This window comes from Mobula hypostoma, chromosome 23 (genome assembly GCF_963921235.1).
Source record: "Mobula hypostoma chromosome 23, sMobHyp1.1, whole genome shotgun sequence".
NCBI lineage: Eukaryota > Metazoa > Chordata > Chondrichthyes > Myliobatiformes > Myliobatidae > Mobula > Mobula hypostoma.
In genome coordinates, this window is record NC_086119.1 from 53,902,304 (window position 1) to 53,917,101 (window position 14,798).

A 14,798-nucleotide genomic window follows, 5' to 3' on the forward strand; every position below is an offset into this window, starting at 1 on the left:
TGGAGGACATAGAACAGCTGCACAAAATGGCATCCTCCATTCCTAAGTAGATGTCAAGAGGAAAGGCAATTTGTCTTCTCCCACTGTCCTTGATTCATTCAAATTAATTGATTTGTAGACTGTAGTTCATTTTGGCCAACACTACCTTGCACCTATTTACAATTTACAGTGGCAAACTACCAACCTGCAGATTTTATAAATGTAAGGTGCCTTTAGAAAATCCACATGGACTTGCACACTATGCATACTCAGCATCTGAGGTCAGGATTGAACCCAGCTATCTGGCACTCTACCACCTGTGCCACTGTGTCTCCATGAGACCATAAGATATAGGGGCAGAAGAAGGCCATTTGGCCCACTGGGTCTGCTCCACCATTCAATCATGGGCTGATCCAATTCTTCCAGTCATCCCCACACCCCTGCTTTCACCCCATATCCTTTGATGCCCTGGCTAATCAAGAGCTTATTTATCTCTGCTTTAAATGACCTGGCCTCCACAGCCACTTGTGGCAACAAATCTCACAGATTTATCACTCTCTGACTAAAGTAGTTTCTCAGCATCTCAGTTCTAAAAGGACGTCCTTCAATCCTGAAGTCGTGTCCTCTTGTCCTAGAATCCCCTACCATGGGAAATAACTGCCATATCTAATCTGTTCAGGCCTTTTAACATTCAGAATGTTTCTATGAGATTCCCCCTCATTCTCCTGGACTCCAGGGAATACAGCCCAGGAGCTGCCAGATGTTCCTCGTACAGCAACCCTTTCTGGAAGCATTCTCATAAATCTTTTCTGAACCTTCTCCAATGTCAGTATATCCTTTCTAAAATAAGGAGCCCAAAACTGCACACAATGCTCCAAGTGTGGCCTTATAGAGCCTCAACATCACATCCCTGCTCTTATATTCTATACCTGTAGAAATGAATGCCAACATCGCATTCACCTCCTTTACAACTGACTCAACCTGGAGGTTAACCTTTAGGGTATCTTGCACAAGGACTCCCAGGTCTCCTTGCATCTCTGCATTTTGAATTCTCTCCCCATCTAAATAATAGTCTGCCCGTTTATTTCTTCCACCAAAGTGCATGACCATACACTTTCCAACATTATATTTCATTTGCCACTTCTATGCCCACTTCCCTAAACTACGCCTCTCTGCAGGCTCTTTGTTTCCTCAAAACTACCCACTCCTCCACCTATCTTTGTATCATTGGCAAATTTAGCCAAAAATCCATTAATTCCAATGTCCAAAACAAAAACATACATCGTAAAAACCCATCATTGACCCCTGTGGAACTCCACTGGTAACCAGCAGCCAGCCACAATAGGATCCCTTTATTCCCACTCTCTGTTTTCTGCTGACCAGCCAATGCTCCACCCACGCTAGTAACTTCCCTGTAATTCCATGGGCTCTTATCTTGTTAAGCAGCCTCCTGTGTGGCACCTTGGAAAAGGCCTTCTGAAAATCCAAGTACACCACATCTACTGCATCTCCTTTATCTACCCTGCTTGTAATTTCCTCAAAGAATTGAAGTAGGTTTTTCAGGCAGAATTTTCCTTTCAGGAAACCATGCCTATCTTGTCATGTGCCTCCAGGTACTCTGTAATCTCATCCCTAACAATCAATTCCAACAACCACTGATGTCAGGCTAAATGGTCTATAGTTTCCTTTCTGCTGCCTCCCACCCTTCTTAAATAGTAGAGTAGCATTTGCAATTTTTCCAGTCATCTGGTACAGTGCCAGCATCTATCGATTCTTGAAAGATCATTGTTAATGCCTCCACAATCTCTCCAGCTACTTCCTTCAAAACTCTAGGGTGCATTCCATCAGGTCCAGGAGATTTATCCACCCTCAGACCATTAAGCTTCCTTAACACCTTCTTAGTCGTAATTTTCATTGCATGAACTTCACTTCCCTGACACTCTTGAATGTCTGGTATACAGCAGACGTCTTCCACCATGAAAACTGATGAAAAATACATATTCAGTTCCTCTGCCATCTTTGCATCTCTCATTACAATAACTCCAGCATCATTTTCTATTGGTCCGATATCTACCTTTGATTCTCTTCTACCCTTTATACACTTAAAAAAGCTTTTAGTATCTTCTTTGGTATTAGTCAGCTTTCTCTCATAATTCGTCTTTTCCTTCCGAATGACTTTTTTAGTTTCCTTCTGCAAATTTTTAAAATCTCCCCAATCCTCTATCTTCCCACTAGCTTTGACTTCCTTGTATGGCCTCTCTTTTGCTTTTAGTTAGGATCTGACTTCACTTGTCAGCCACGGTAGTGTCCTTCTTCCATTTGAAAATTTCTTCTTACTTGGAATATATCTGTCTTGCACTTTCCTCATTTTTCACAGAATCTCCAACCATTGCTGCTCTGCTGTCCTTCCTGCAAATGTCCCTTTCCAGTCTTTGGCCAGTTCACCTCTCATGCCATTGTAATTTCCTTTATTCCACTGAAATATTGACACGTTGGATTTTATTTTTTCCCCTCTCAAATTTTAATGTGAACTCAATCATATTGTGATCACTGTTCCCTCAGGGTTCCTTAACCTTAAGCTCTCTTATCACCTCCAGATCATTGCACAACACCCAATCCAGCAAAGCTCATCCACTGGTGGGCAACCAGTAGTCAACAACAAGCTGTTTTAAAAAGCTATCTCTTAGACATTCTAGACTCTTGGGGTCCAGTACTGGCCTGGTTTTCCCAATCCACTTTCATGTTAAAATCTCCAACAATTATGATGACATTGCCTTTCTGATATGCCTTTTCTATCTCCTGCTGTAATTTGTAATCCACATCCTGGCTGCTGTTTGGAGGCCTGTATACAACTGCCATTAGGGTCCTTTTACCCTTGTCATTTCTTAACTCAACCCATAGAGACTCAACACCTTCTAATCCTATGTCATCTCTTTTCAATGATTTAATATTATTTTTTATACACAGATCCACACCACCCCTCTGCCTACTAACCTATCTTTCCGATACACCGTATATCCTTGGATTTTCAGCTCCCAATGGCAGCCATCCTTTAGCCAAGTTTCAGAGATGGGCACAATGTCATATTTGCTAATGTGTAGCTGAATTTCAAGATCATCCCTTTTATTCTTTATGCTGTGTGCATTCAAATACAACACTCTCAGTCCAGTATTTGTTGCTTTCTGTTTTAACTGCACCATGCCCCTATTGCCCTGTAACTCTGCCACTGGCTTTGATTAAGTCTCATTTCCTGCCTGTTCTTTCTGTAATCTCTGTTGTACGCTATCTTTGATTTATTTTGTTTTCCCCCTCCTCAGCCCTATCACTCCAGTTTGCATCCCCCTGTCAAATTAGTTTAAACCCTCCCTAACAGCTCTATTCACTGTGCCCACTAGGATATTGGACCCCTTTGGGTTCAGGTGTAACCCGTCCATTTTGTACAGGTCATACCTCCCCCAGAAGAGGGCCCAATGATCCAGAAATCACACAAACCAATCTTCCGTCCTTGGACTCACTTTACACCGCACGCTGTCGGAGCAGTGCTGCCAGGATAATCAAGGACACGACCCACCCAGCCAACACACTTTTCATCCCTCTTCCCTCCGGGAGAAGGCTCAGGAGCTTGAAGACTCGTACGGCCAGATTTCGGAACAGCTTCTTTCCATCTGTGATAAGACTGCTGAACGGATCCTGACCCGGATCTGGGCCGTACCCTCCAAATATCTGGACCTGCCTCTCAGTTTTTTCTGCACTATTTTACTTTGCCTTTTCTATTTTCTATTTATGATTTATAATTTGTCTAAGTTGCATGCCATCTTGGTCAATGTCTCCCATCCACTACATAATGTACTGGGTGGGCACAGGAGTACATTCAGCCAGAGACTCATTCCACCGAGATGCAACACAGAGCGTCATAGGAAGTCATTCCTGCCTGTGGCCGTCAAACTTTACAACTCCTCCCTTGGAGGGTCAGACACCCTGAGCCAATAGGCTGGTCCTGGACTTATTTCATAATTTACTGGCATAATTTACATATTACTATTTAACTATTTGTGGTTCTATTACTATTTATTATTCATGGTGCAACTGTAACGAAAACCAATTTCCCCCGGGATTAATAAAATATGACTATGACTATGACTATTTAAATTTTTACTATTTACTATCGATTTGTAATCCAGGGAGCGCGAAGCGCAGAATCAAGTATCGCTGTGATGATTGTACGCTCTAGTACCAATTGTTTTGCAACAATAAAGTAAAGTAAATCTGAAGCCCTTCTCCTTACACCAGTCTCTCAGCCACATTTTAACACACCTGATCATGCTATTCTTGCACTCGCTAGCATGTGGCACAGGCAGCAATCCTGAGATTGCTACCCTGGAGGTCCTGCTTTTCAGCTTCCTACCTAACTCCCTGAATTCTCTCTGCAGAACCTCCTCCCTTTTTCTACCTATGTCATTGGTACCAACGTGTACCAAGACTTCTGGCTGGTCACCCTCTCCCTTCAGAATACCCTGTACCAGATCTGAGACATCCCGTACGCTGGTACCTGGGAGGCAACACATCATGTGGGTATCTCTATCAGGCTGACAGAACCTCCTGACGGTTCCCCTCACTATGGACTCCCCTATGAGGATATCACACAATATCAGATGCTTGCCTCTGGAATTCAGATCGTTTGCCCGTATTTGGACAGGGGCAGGAATGCTTGCTGGATGGAGCAAGGATCCAATACAGTTTCTGCTTTCAGAACCAGATGATTATTTCAATAAAAATAACAGATGGTCACAAAATGAAACTGGAATCTCATTAGGTGCTTTCACTTCTCTATTTTGAGAGAGAGAGGAAGTTCCCCAGGACTTTTGAGGCAAGTCACAAAAGCTGAATCTCAGTTAGCACAGGAGTAGAAGATTTGTCTCAGCCTGTTAGTGCAAGCTGCAAGTCAAAATTGTACTTTGAAGGTGACAAGAAGTGTGGAGGGAATTAACTGATTTATCTGCTCCAGGACACAAACCAAGCAGCAGCGGTCTGGTGTTGGGGGTGAAGTGCTTCCGGGCTGCAACGGTTTTGGGATTTATTGACATCTAGAATGGAGGGGCCTCACGTCAGACATGTCGAGGTGCTGGGATTTGAAAAAAGATTTGTCCCAAGTCAGCATTATGTGAGTACCAGTAAGAAATGCATATTCCGATATCATTATTCTTTCATTATGAAAAGCGAATCTAGGTGCATTCTGTGTGTTTCTCTTCTTACTCAGAGAACTATACTCAGAGGGAGGGAGGCAAAAGAGGTGGAGATTTTGGCAATGCTGATCAGAGATAGCGTCACGGCTGCAGAAAAGGAGCAAGTCATGGAGGGATTGTCTACTGAGTCTCTGTGGGTGGAAGTTAGAAACGGGAAGGGGTCAATAACTCTACTGGGTGTTTTTTATAGACCACCATGGCCTCCTATCTTGCTAAGCAGCCTCATGTGCAGCACCTTAGCAAGGTATTCTGAAAATCCAAGTACACTACGTCTATTGCATTTCCTTTGTCTACCCTGCTTGAAATTTCCACAAAGAATTGAAGTAGGTTTTTCAGGCAGGATTTTCCTTTCAGGAAACCATGCCTATCTTGTCATTTGTAACAGAGACATCGAGGAGCAGAGAGGGAGGCAGATTCTGGAAAGGTGTAATAACTGGGTTGTTGTGGTGGGAGATTTTAATTTCCCAAATATTGATTGGCATCTCCTGAGAGCAAGGGGTTTAGATGGGGTGGAGTTTGTTAGGTGTGTTCAGGAAAGTTTCCTGACACAATATGTAGATAAGCCAACAAGAGGAGAGGCTGAACTTAATCTGGTATTAGGAAATGAGCCTGGTCAGGTGTCAGATCTCTCAGTGGGAGAGCATTTTGGAGTAAGTGATCACAATTCAATCTTCTTTAGCATAGTACTGGAGAGAGATAGGAACCGACAAGTTAGGAAAGTGTTTAATTGGAGTAAGGGGAAATATATAGCTATCAGGTAGGAACTTGGAAGCATAAATTGGGAACAGATGTTCTCAAGGAATGTACGGCAGAAATGTGGCAAATGTTCAGGGGATATTTGCGTGGGGTTCTGCATAGGTACGTTCCAATGAGACAGGGAAGTTATGGTAGGGTACAGGAACTGTAGTGAACAAAAGCTGTTGTAAATCTAGTCAAGAAGAAAAGAAAAGCTTACGAAAGGTTCAAAAAACTAGGTAATGATAAAGATCTAGAAGATTATAAGGTTAGCAGGAAAGAGCTTCAGAATGAAATTAGGAGAGCCAGAAGGGACCATGAGAAGGCCTTGATGAGCAGGATTAAAGAAAACCCCAAGGCCTTCTGCAAGTATGTGAACAGCAAGAGGATATGAGAGAATAGGGCCAGTCAAGGTGACAGTGGAAAGGTGTGTATTGGACCGGCGAAGATAGCAGAGATACTTACTGAATACTTTGCTTCAGTATTCACTATGGAAAAGGATTTTGGTGATTGTATGGATGACTAACAGCGGATTGAAAAAGTTGAGCATATAGACATTAAGAAAGAGGTTGTGCTGGAGCTTTTGGAAAGCATCAAGTTGGATAAGTCTCTGGGACCAGATGTGATGTACCCCAGGCTACTGTGGGAGGCGAGGGAGGAGATTGCTGAGCCTCTGGCGATAACCTTTGTATAACTGCTGTGTAAGGTTTCACTGATAATGTAATGGTTTCTCTGTAGCAGCAATGTTTGGGTTATGGCTAGAGATAACAGGGTTTGGAATGCTGTTGTTCTTCCTTGTGAGTCTGGAAGAGAGATTTTTGCAGTCTTTTGAAGGTCAGCGATGATCAGAGGAGGCCGATGGTGGACAATCGGCTTATCAGTAAGCTCCAGCATTGTGCAACAGACTGTTGAATAAGATTGGGCCCTTTCTTTTCTTTTTTTTTCGTTTCTTTATGAACCATATAGTCAAAGTAAGAATTATAAGGCTTAATCGTTTAATCATGTATTGTGTACTGTTTGTTATTTTGGGGTACTGATTTGTAACAGGGGACACATTGCGCAGCATCCACCCAAACGAGATTTCTTAAGTTTGTCCATGCCAGGGGCTATCACCCCTATATTAAGCCGCTAGCCGAAGGAGAGTTACAATCGTAGGGTCTCGTCCGGGATTGATTCCGTTGGATGCTGTGTAAATACCCTGAGCAATGAACCAGTGGGGCAGATATTTGTACTCCGGATGAATTGTTAATTCCACTGTTCAGTACTGGTAAAGTGGCGACTGTGGGAGGAGGTTTGATAAAATGGCTGGCGCAGCTCTCATTTTTAATGCAGACCAGTGCTGAGGTAGCGGCAGCTGGGGGTGGAGATTTCAAAGACTGAGCTTTCTCGTTTCTGAGGAGTGAGGGGAAAGAGTGGTCGGATTTGGAATGTCTAATTAGTCCACGTCCCCCGGTGAAGAGTGAGAATCCGCCCTTACTTCTCTGGCGAATAAATGGAAAAATCAGATTCAAAGTCCCAGCTATGGCAGGCTCCGCCTATTCGCTGGAATAACACCCACCCCTAAAGGGGAGAAGGAGTATGAGATTTGGACGGAACGGACCTCTCAGTTGTTAGATGAGCGGCAGTGCTCTGATGATATAAAGCGACAGAGACTGGTTGAAAGTTTGAATGGACGGGCCGCTGACGTTGTGAGAGCTGTCAGGCTGAAATCTCCCGTAGTGACAGCTGTCAATTATCTGCGAGCACTGGTCAATGCTTTGGCCCGACTGAAAGCCGAATGGAGTTCATGGCGGGGTTTTAGAACGTACGTCAAGAGAAGGGGGAGAAGCTTTCTGCTTTTATTTTTTGGATAGAGAGGCAGCTAAATTACTCGCATCGCAGAGGGGTCATCCAGGCGGCTGAGGTGGATCAGTTAAGAATGAACCAGATAGCCAGGTGCCCAGTCCCATGACCGGATTGCATGGGGTCTCCAACAGTCTCGTAAGATGCGCCCCACTCCATCTTTTGTTGAGCTGATCAGAGAGGTACGGGAGGAGGAGAACGCGACGGAGGCGTGGGAGGATTCCGTCAGCAGGGTACAGTCCTCGGTAGTAGTTCCCTGAGGTGAAGTGACCACAGACAGCCTACCCCGGGGAGCAGTAGAGGAGATTGTGGCAGAGTTAGAACGGAGGTATGTCGGCTGTTATCAGCGGGTGTGACCCCCCCCCCATATGATGGAGCTGATGGTGGGGGGGGGGGCGCGCAGATTCCCCAAGCAGACGAACAATGCGGAGGGCTGGTGGAGCGGGTGTCACGCCAGAAGGAGAGAGAGCCCCCGGGTACCTCAGCAGGGGAGAGTAGGAGATCCAGTGAGAGAACGGCCTGGTGTCTCTGGGGGGACACGTTCCCAGCAATGTACTAAGGAACCCCCAAAAGGCTTAGTGGGTCCATGCTCCAGTGTGTCGCTACAAATAGAAGGTATTTATGCTAAAGCCATACTCGACACCGGGTCGCAGGTCACGTTGTTGTACCGTAGTTTTACAACCGGCATCTGAAGCATTTACTATTGACACGATTCAGGGTGCTGGAGGTCTGGGGGCTTAGTGCTAGTAATTGTCCGTACGACGGTTATTTGTCAGTGAAGTTGGAGTTCTCGCAGGCCGATGTGGGAGTGTCTGAGGTCCTTGATACATTGGTGCTGGTTTGTTCGGACCCTGTTGAGAAGGGTGGCGTTTCAATTCCGGTGGGGACCAACACCCCTCTTGTGAAGAGACTCATGGGGGCCTGGGGGTCTGGAAGGAGAAGGCTGGTGAGACCTTTCTGGGAACATTGTCCGTTCACCCGGGGTTTTGAGCTGCTTTTGAGGAGGTGCGTGGCTGCACTGGGCTGGATACCAAATTGAAACGAGGGACTGTGTGGTTCACTCAGTCGAAGCCAATGGTAGTATGGCCCGGGGAAGTAGCAAAAGTGATGGGGATCCCCAAATTTCCTGGAGTGCCCGAGGGCAAAGCCCTCTTAGTGGAAGACCACAAGGGGGAGTCGGGGTTTCCCTCTGGGTGTCACAATGGGGGAGCATTGGGAGCAAGGGTGGACCCAAATGCAAGACACATCTTGTGAGGTTAATTAGATTTAGTTTATTGTTCGATACCGGCAGAGCAAAGCAGAAGCAGCAATAGCAAACTGGATAAGGACTCAGGACTACGATTAGGCTGGGACCAAGGGTCTGGGCTTGGACTCTGAATCGGATCCCAGAACTAGAGGCGACATGAAGAGGCTAGGGTACGGACTCCGAGCCAGAGACTGGGCAAGGACCCAGTACCTGGGTCTTGCCTCGGGCTCGGACCCCAGAACTAGGCAAGGACATGACATGGGCTAGGGAGAGGAGGAACATGGAAAACAGAGCCTCGGTCTCAGGAGAGTAGGTACATGGAACCATGGACACATACACAGAACACAGAGTCGGGACCCCTCCTTGGGTACAGGACATAGGGCCGGGACTCGCACACAGAACAGAGAGCCGGGACCCCTCCTTGGGTACAGGACATAGGGCCGGGACTCATGACCCTCCGTGGGGTAACGGCAAGAAGGCCTGACCTACCCCACAGAGGCGAGGACAAGGCAAGACAAGACCAACACGGATGAACACCAGACAGTACCCATCTAGCTCCGGTGATGGAACTAGATCGAAGTGCAGGTGGGGGCTGCAGACAAGGGCTAGAGGCGAGAGGGGCAGAGAAGGGATTCAGACAGGGGGGAAAGGACAGGAATCACAGACCGCCAGGGCCAGGACTCGACTCGGAAGTAAGAAGCCGCCAGGGCCAGGACTCGACTCAGAGCTTGAATGCCCCCGGATCCAGGACTTGACTTGGAGCCTCCGGGTAGTGGCGAGCTCTCGACTCGGCCTGGGAACAGTAGACAGCGGTTCTTGATTCCCTCCGGTGGGTTAACTGACGGACCCACCTCGGTGAGGAAACTTTGCAGGCTCGCTCTGGCGAGGTAACTGGACAGGGTTGCTCCGGTGAGGAAGGGTGAATTACCGGCACTCGCTTCGGCAGAGACTAGGCTTGCTCCGGCCAGATGACATCGGCACACCGTACCTTTGGTGACTTTGCAGACACTCCTGCACCAAACGGCTGAAAGCCGGAGACTATAAACTACTGGTTCAGTCGAGAGTAATTGCCTCCAATCACCAAAGCCGAGGGACACGGGAAAACAGGGAAACAAAGGGAAACAGGGAGTCAACGGTCCGGATCGTAACATAAACAAAGTAAATTTAAAGGGACCCCGATCCGGACCATGACACTGGGGTACTGGTGAGGCCCAAATTGCAGAAGCCCTCGGTTGTACAGGAACGCAGATGGCAGTGATTGTCAGGAACACTATGAAGAGGGAGGTCACCTTCAAGTGGGGGATGCCCCTGGCGCATTTGCTCCCAGTGACGGTAATGTCTGGTGCCCCCGTGAGGCACGCTGGGGAGAAACTATTAGAAAAGGGGGTAAAGTTAACCGCTGAGTCATTCAACTTCAGGGACTCCCTGGTTCCTGTGGGTTGGAAGAGGAGGCTGGTAGAGAAGATGTTGAAGCTGGAAGGTGTCTTTTGCACTGACAAGTTTGATGTGGGTTGTTCCAAGAGCACTCGTCACACTATCCAGGTGACTGAGGATACCCCGTTCAGAGAGAGGTCACGGTGACTGGCCCCTGCAGAGCTGGAGGACGTTGGGCAGCATTTGTGTAAATTGAAGGAGGCTGGGATCATCACTGAGTCCCGAAGCCCCTATGCATCCCCAATAGTAGTGGCCCGAAAGAAGAATGGGAAGGTACGCATTGTGTGGACTATAGGACTCTGAACAGGCGCACCATCCCTGACCCATATACTGTCCCGAGGATTGAAGATGCGCTGGCCTGCCTGAGTGGTGCGAAGTGGTTCAGTGTGCTGGACGTGAGGAGTGGATATTACCAGATCCCCATGAGTGAGGCCGACAAAGAGAAAACAGCATTTATATGTCCCCTGGGATTTTTCCAGTTTGAAAGGATGCCCTAGGGCATCTCAGGAGCTCCTGCAACCTTCCAGCAGGTCATGGAGAAGATGCGGGGGGGGGGCGGGATACAAACTTGCTTGAGGTATTGGTGTATCTGGATGACCTCATAGTATTTGGATCCACCTTGGAAGAACATGAAGCGAGGCTGCTAAAGGTGCTGGGCCTCCTGAAAGCTGAAGGGTTAAAACTTTCCCTGGACAAACGCCTGTTAGCTATGTTGGGCACATAGTCTCACGATATGGGGTAGTTACAGACCCAGCTAAGATTGAGTTGCTTACCACTTGGCCAAGACCCCAGACTGTGAGCGCTCAGCGCTTGTTCCTCGGGGTCTGTGGTTATGATTGGAGGTTCATGAAAGGCTACGCAAAAGCGAGTCACCCTTTGAATCAGCTTCTGTGCGGTTTCCCTCCCTTGGGGAAGAAAGGGAGGGGGAAGAGGACAGGAGGGTGGAGGGTATCTTAGCCCATTGGAGACCTTTGGACCGAGGTGGGATGCAAAATGTGAGGGGGCCTTTCAGTCGCTGAAGGAGCTGCTGACCCAGGTGCCAGTGCTGGCTCTTGCAGACCCCGATTACTGTTTGTACTGCACACAGATGCCACCTAAGAGGGTTTAGGAATCAGGAACAGGGCTCTGGGTTGAGGCCCATTGCGTTTCTCAGCCGGAGTCTGTCACCCTTTGAGAAAAACTATCCCACGCACAAGTTGGAATTTCTGGCGTTGAAATGGGTGGTGGTGGGTAAGCTGAGTGACTATCTTTACGGGGCCAAGTTTGAGGTGAGGACGGACAACAATCCCCTAATTTATATCCTGACCTCGGCGAAACTAGATGCCACAGGCCATTGGCGATTGTCGGTGTTGTCTGCCTATGACTTCAGCCTGAAGTACCGGCCGGGAAGCAGGAACGTTGATGCTGATGCTTTGTCCTGACGGGTGCATGAGGGACTGGACAGGGATGAGGAGTGGGAGAGCATTCCTGCCCCGGGGGTGAAGGCCCTGCGTCAGTTTGCCATCACCGTGAAGGCAGAGGAAAAGGAGGGGCAGGATCGAGCGGTGGATCAATTGGGGGCTTCTGATGACACCGTCCCCCAAGTTTACTGTAACCTGACTGCTCTGAAGACAAATCAGCTGCCGGAATTGAGTTCTAGGGAAGTGGCAGCTGCCCAGTGAGATGATCTGGGCATCAGTACCATTTGGGTGGCGGTCGAAAAGGGAGACATGGCTCAGGTGGACAGGATGAAACAGGTGTCGGTGCCTCCATTACTATGAGAATGCCCTCTGATGGAATTGAAGGACCAGATCTTATACCGGGTCACGTCACCCCGAGACCGACCCCAACGTTGCCAACTGGTTCTGCCAGAGAATTATTGGAGGATGGCATTGAAATCACTTCATGATGATTCTGGACATTTGGGGGTGGAAAAGACCTATGGATTGCTCAGAGACCGGTTTTACTGGCCCTGAATGAAGTCGAAAGTCGAAGAATACTGCAAGTCATGCATTTGATGCATATGGCGGAAGACAAGGCCAATGCGGGCAGCTTCAGAGTGCGGGGCCCCTGGACCTGGTGTGTATGGATTTCCTGGCAATAGAACCCGATGCCAGCAACACAGCGAATGTCTCAGTCATCACGGACCACTACACCAGATATGCTCCTGCTTTTCCTACCAAGGACCAGAGGGCGTCTACGGTGGGTGTTTTGGGAGAAGTATTTCATTTATTATGGCCTTCCCAGGCGAATACATAGTGATCAGGGACGGGATTTTGAGAGCAGACTCATCCATGAGTTACTGGGCATGCTTTGAGTCGAGAAGTCGAGGACCACGCCCTATCACCCACAGGGTGATCCCCAGCCAGAGAAGTTTAATCGGACCTTGCTAGACATGCTCGGGACCCTGGAGATCAGCAAGAAGAGCAAGTGGAGTCAACATATTGGGAACCTGGTTCACAGTTATAATTGTACACAAAATGAAGCTTCTGGGTACTCGCCATATTATCTGATGTTTGGGCGTGAGGTGAGGTCGCCCATTGACCTTTGTTTTGGGACTGACAAGGGTGACTTACCACTGAAGACTTATCTGAAGTATGTGTCTGACATGAGAAGAGAGCTTAAAAGGGCTTATGAATTAATTGGGGTCGTGGCTGCCAAGCAGAATCAAGGAAATAAGAGGAGGTATGATCAGAAGGTGAGATTCTCCCAACACCTGTTGGGAGACCGAGTCCTCATAAGGAATTTGGGGCTACCTAGAAAGCATAAGTTGGCTGACCGCTGGGCGGCTACGCCCTATGTGGTGGAGAGTCAGATGCCAAACCTACCAGTTTTCCGGGTGAAACCAGAGGATGGGAAGGGGCCTGTCAAGTTTCTCCATTGGAACCACCTGCTGCCCCAGGACAAGAGGTGCAGGTAGGCCCAGAGCCCGACTTGGAGCCTACGCCTAGTAAGAGGGCTCTACGAAAACAAGGGGTGACTGCAGGGCCCACAACAGGCGAGGTTAGGCCTGCCCCCACCCCTGAGAGGGATACTGATTCGGAAGATGAGGACCTGGATGTGTGGTATATGCTGCCTTTTGCTAACTCCCCATTGGTTGAGGAAGACACTCCTGGCCCTTCTCCCATTGAGACAGGTGAAGTGTGGGGGGGGGGGGGAGCTATCTGTGGACAGCCTGGGTAGCAGCGGGACTCTGCAGGGGAGGAAGTGGAGTTTGATCACGGGACAGAGGGCTCCGAATTGCAGGTGGGCACGAGTGATAGATTGGGGGAGGCCTCACCAGGTAGACCGGAAATATCCCCAGTAGTGTCAGAACCTGAAGAGTTAGATGATAGGGTGCAGAGGTCTCAGAATATTAGGAGACCACTGGATAGGTTGGTCTATGTAGCACCAGGGAAACAGAGTGTGACCCCTACTGTGTTGGGGAGCTATGTCACTGCCTTTTACACCTGGATTGAGCTTTGTGTTTTGCAGGAAGGGTTGGTGAATTATCTCAACGTCATAAGGTCATGACTAAATTTGGTGGGGGGAAAGTGTAACGTGCTGTCGGGTTTCACTGCTGTGTAACATGCCATAATGGGTTCTCTGTAGCAGCAATGTTTGGGTTATGACTAGAGATAACAGGGTTTGGAATGCTGTTGTTATTTCTTGTGAGTCTGGAAGAGAGATTTTCGCGGTCTTTTGCCGGGGAGCGATGAGGAGAGAAGATGCAAATGGAGAGAGTTGGTAGACCGCCGGACGAGGTGGACTTGGAGCAAGGGTCCGAAGGGCAACTACAACCGGAGGAGTTCGATGGTGGACAATCGGCTTATCAGTGAGCTCCAACATTGCGCAATAGACTGTTTAATAAGATTGGGTCCTTTTGATTCTTTTTTTTCGTTTCTTTACTAACCATATAGTCAAAGTAAGAATTATAAAACTTAATCGTTTAATCGTGTATTGTGTACTGTTTGTTATTTTGGGGTGCTGATTTGTAACAGGGGACACATCGCGCAGCATCCACCCAAACGAGATTTCTTAAGTTTGCCCATGCTGGGGGCTATCACCCCTATATTAAGCCGCTAGCCGAAGCGAGAGTTACATTTGCATCATCAAAGGGGATGGGAGAGGTTCTGGAGGATTGGGGGGTTGAAGATATTGTTCCCTTATTCAAGAAAGAGGGTAGAGGTATCCCAGGAAATTATAGACCAGTGAGTTTTACTTCAGTAGTTAGTAAGTTGACGGAAAAGATCCTGAGAGGCAGGATTTATAAACATCCGGAGAGGCGTAATATGATTAGGAATAGTCAGCATGGCTTTGTCAAAGGCAGGTCATGCCTTACGAGCCTGATTGCATTTTTT

General features: G+C 47.9%; 1 protein-coding gene across 2 annotated transcripts in view; it reads left to right on the top strand.

Moving 5' to 3' along the window:
• The first annotated feature begins 4,895 nt into the window (after positions 1-4,895).
• Positions 4,896-14,798, top strand: part of ncf1 (neutrophil cytosolic factor 1) — a 107,871-nt gene continuing 97,968 nt past the window's right edge. For both annotated transcript variants that reach the window (XM_063031248.1, XM_063031249.1), the window contains exon 1: positions 4,896-5,140. In XM_063031248.1, coding sequence (XP_062887318.1) covers positions 5,069-5,140 — 72 coding nt within the window. In that variant the 5' untranslated portion in view covers positions 4,896-5,068. The remainder of the gene's footprint in view (positions 5,141-14,798) is intronic.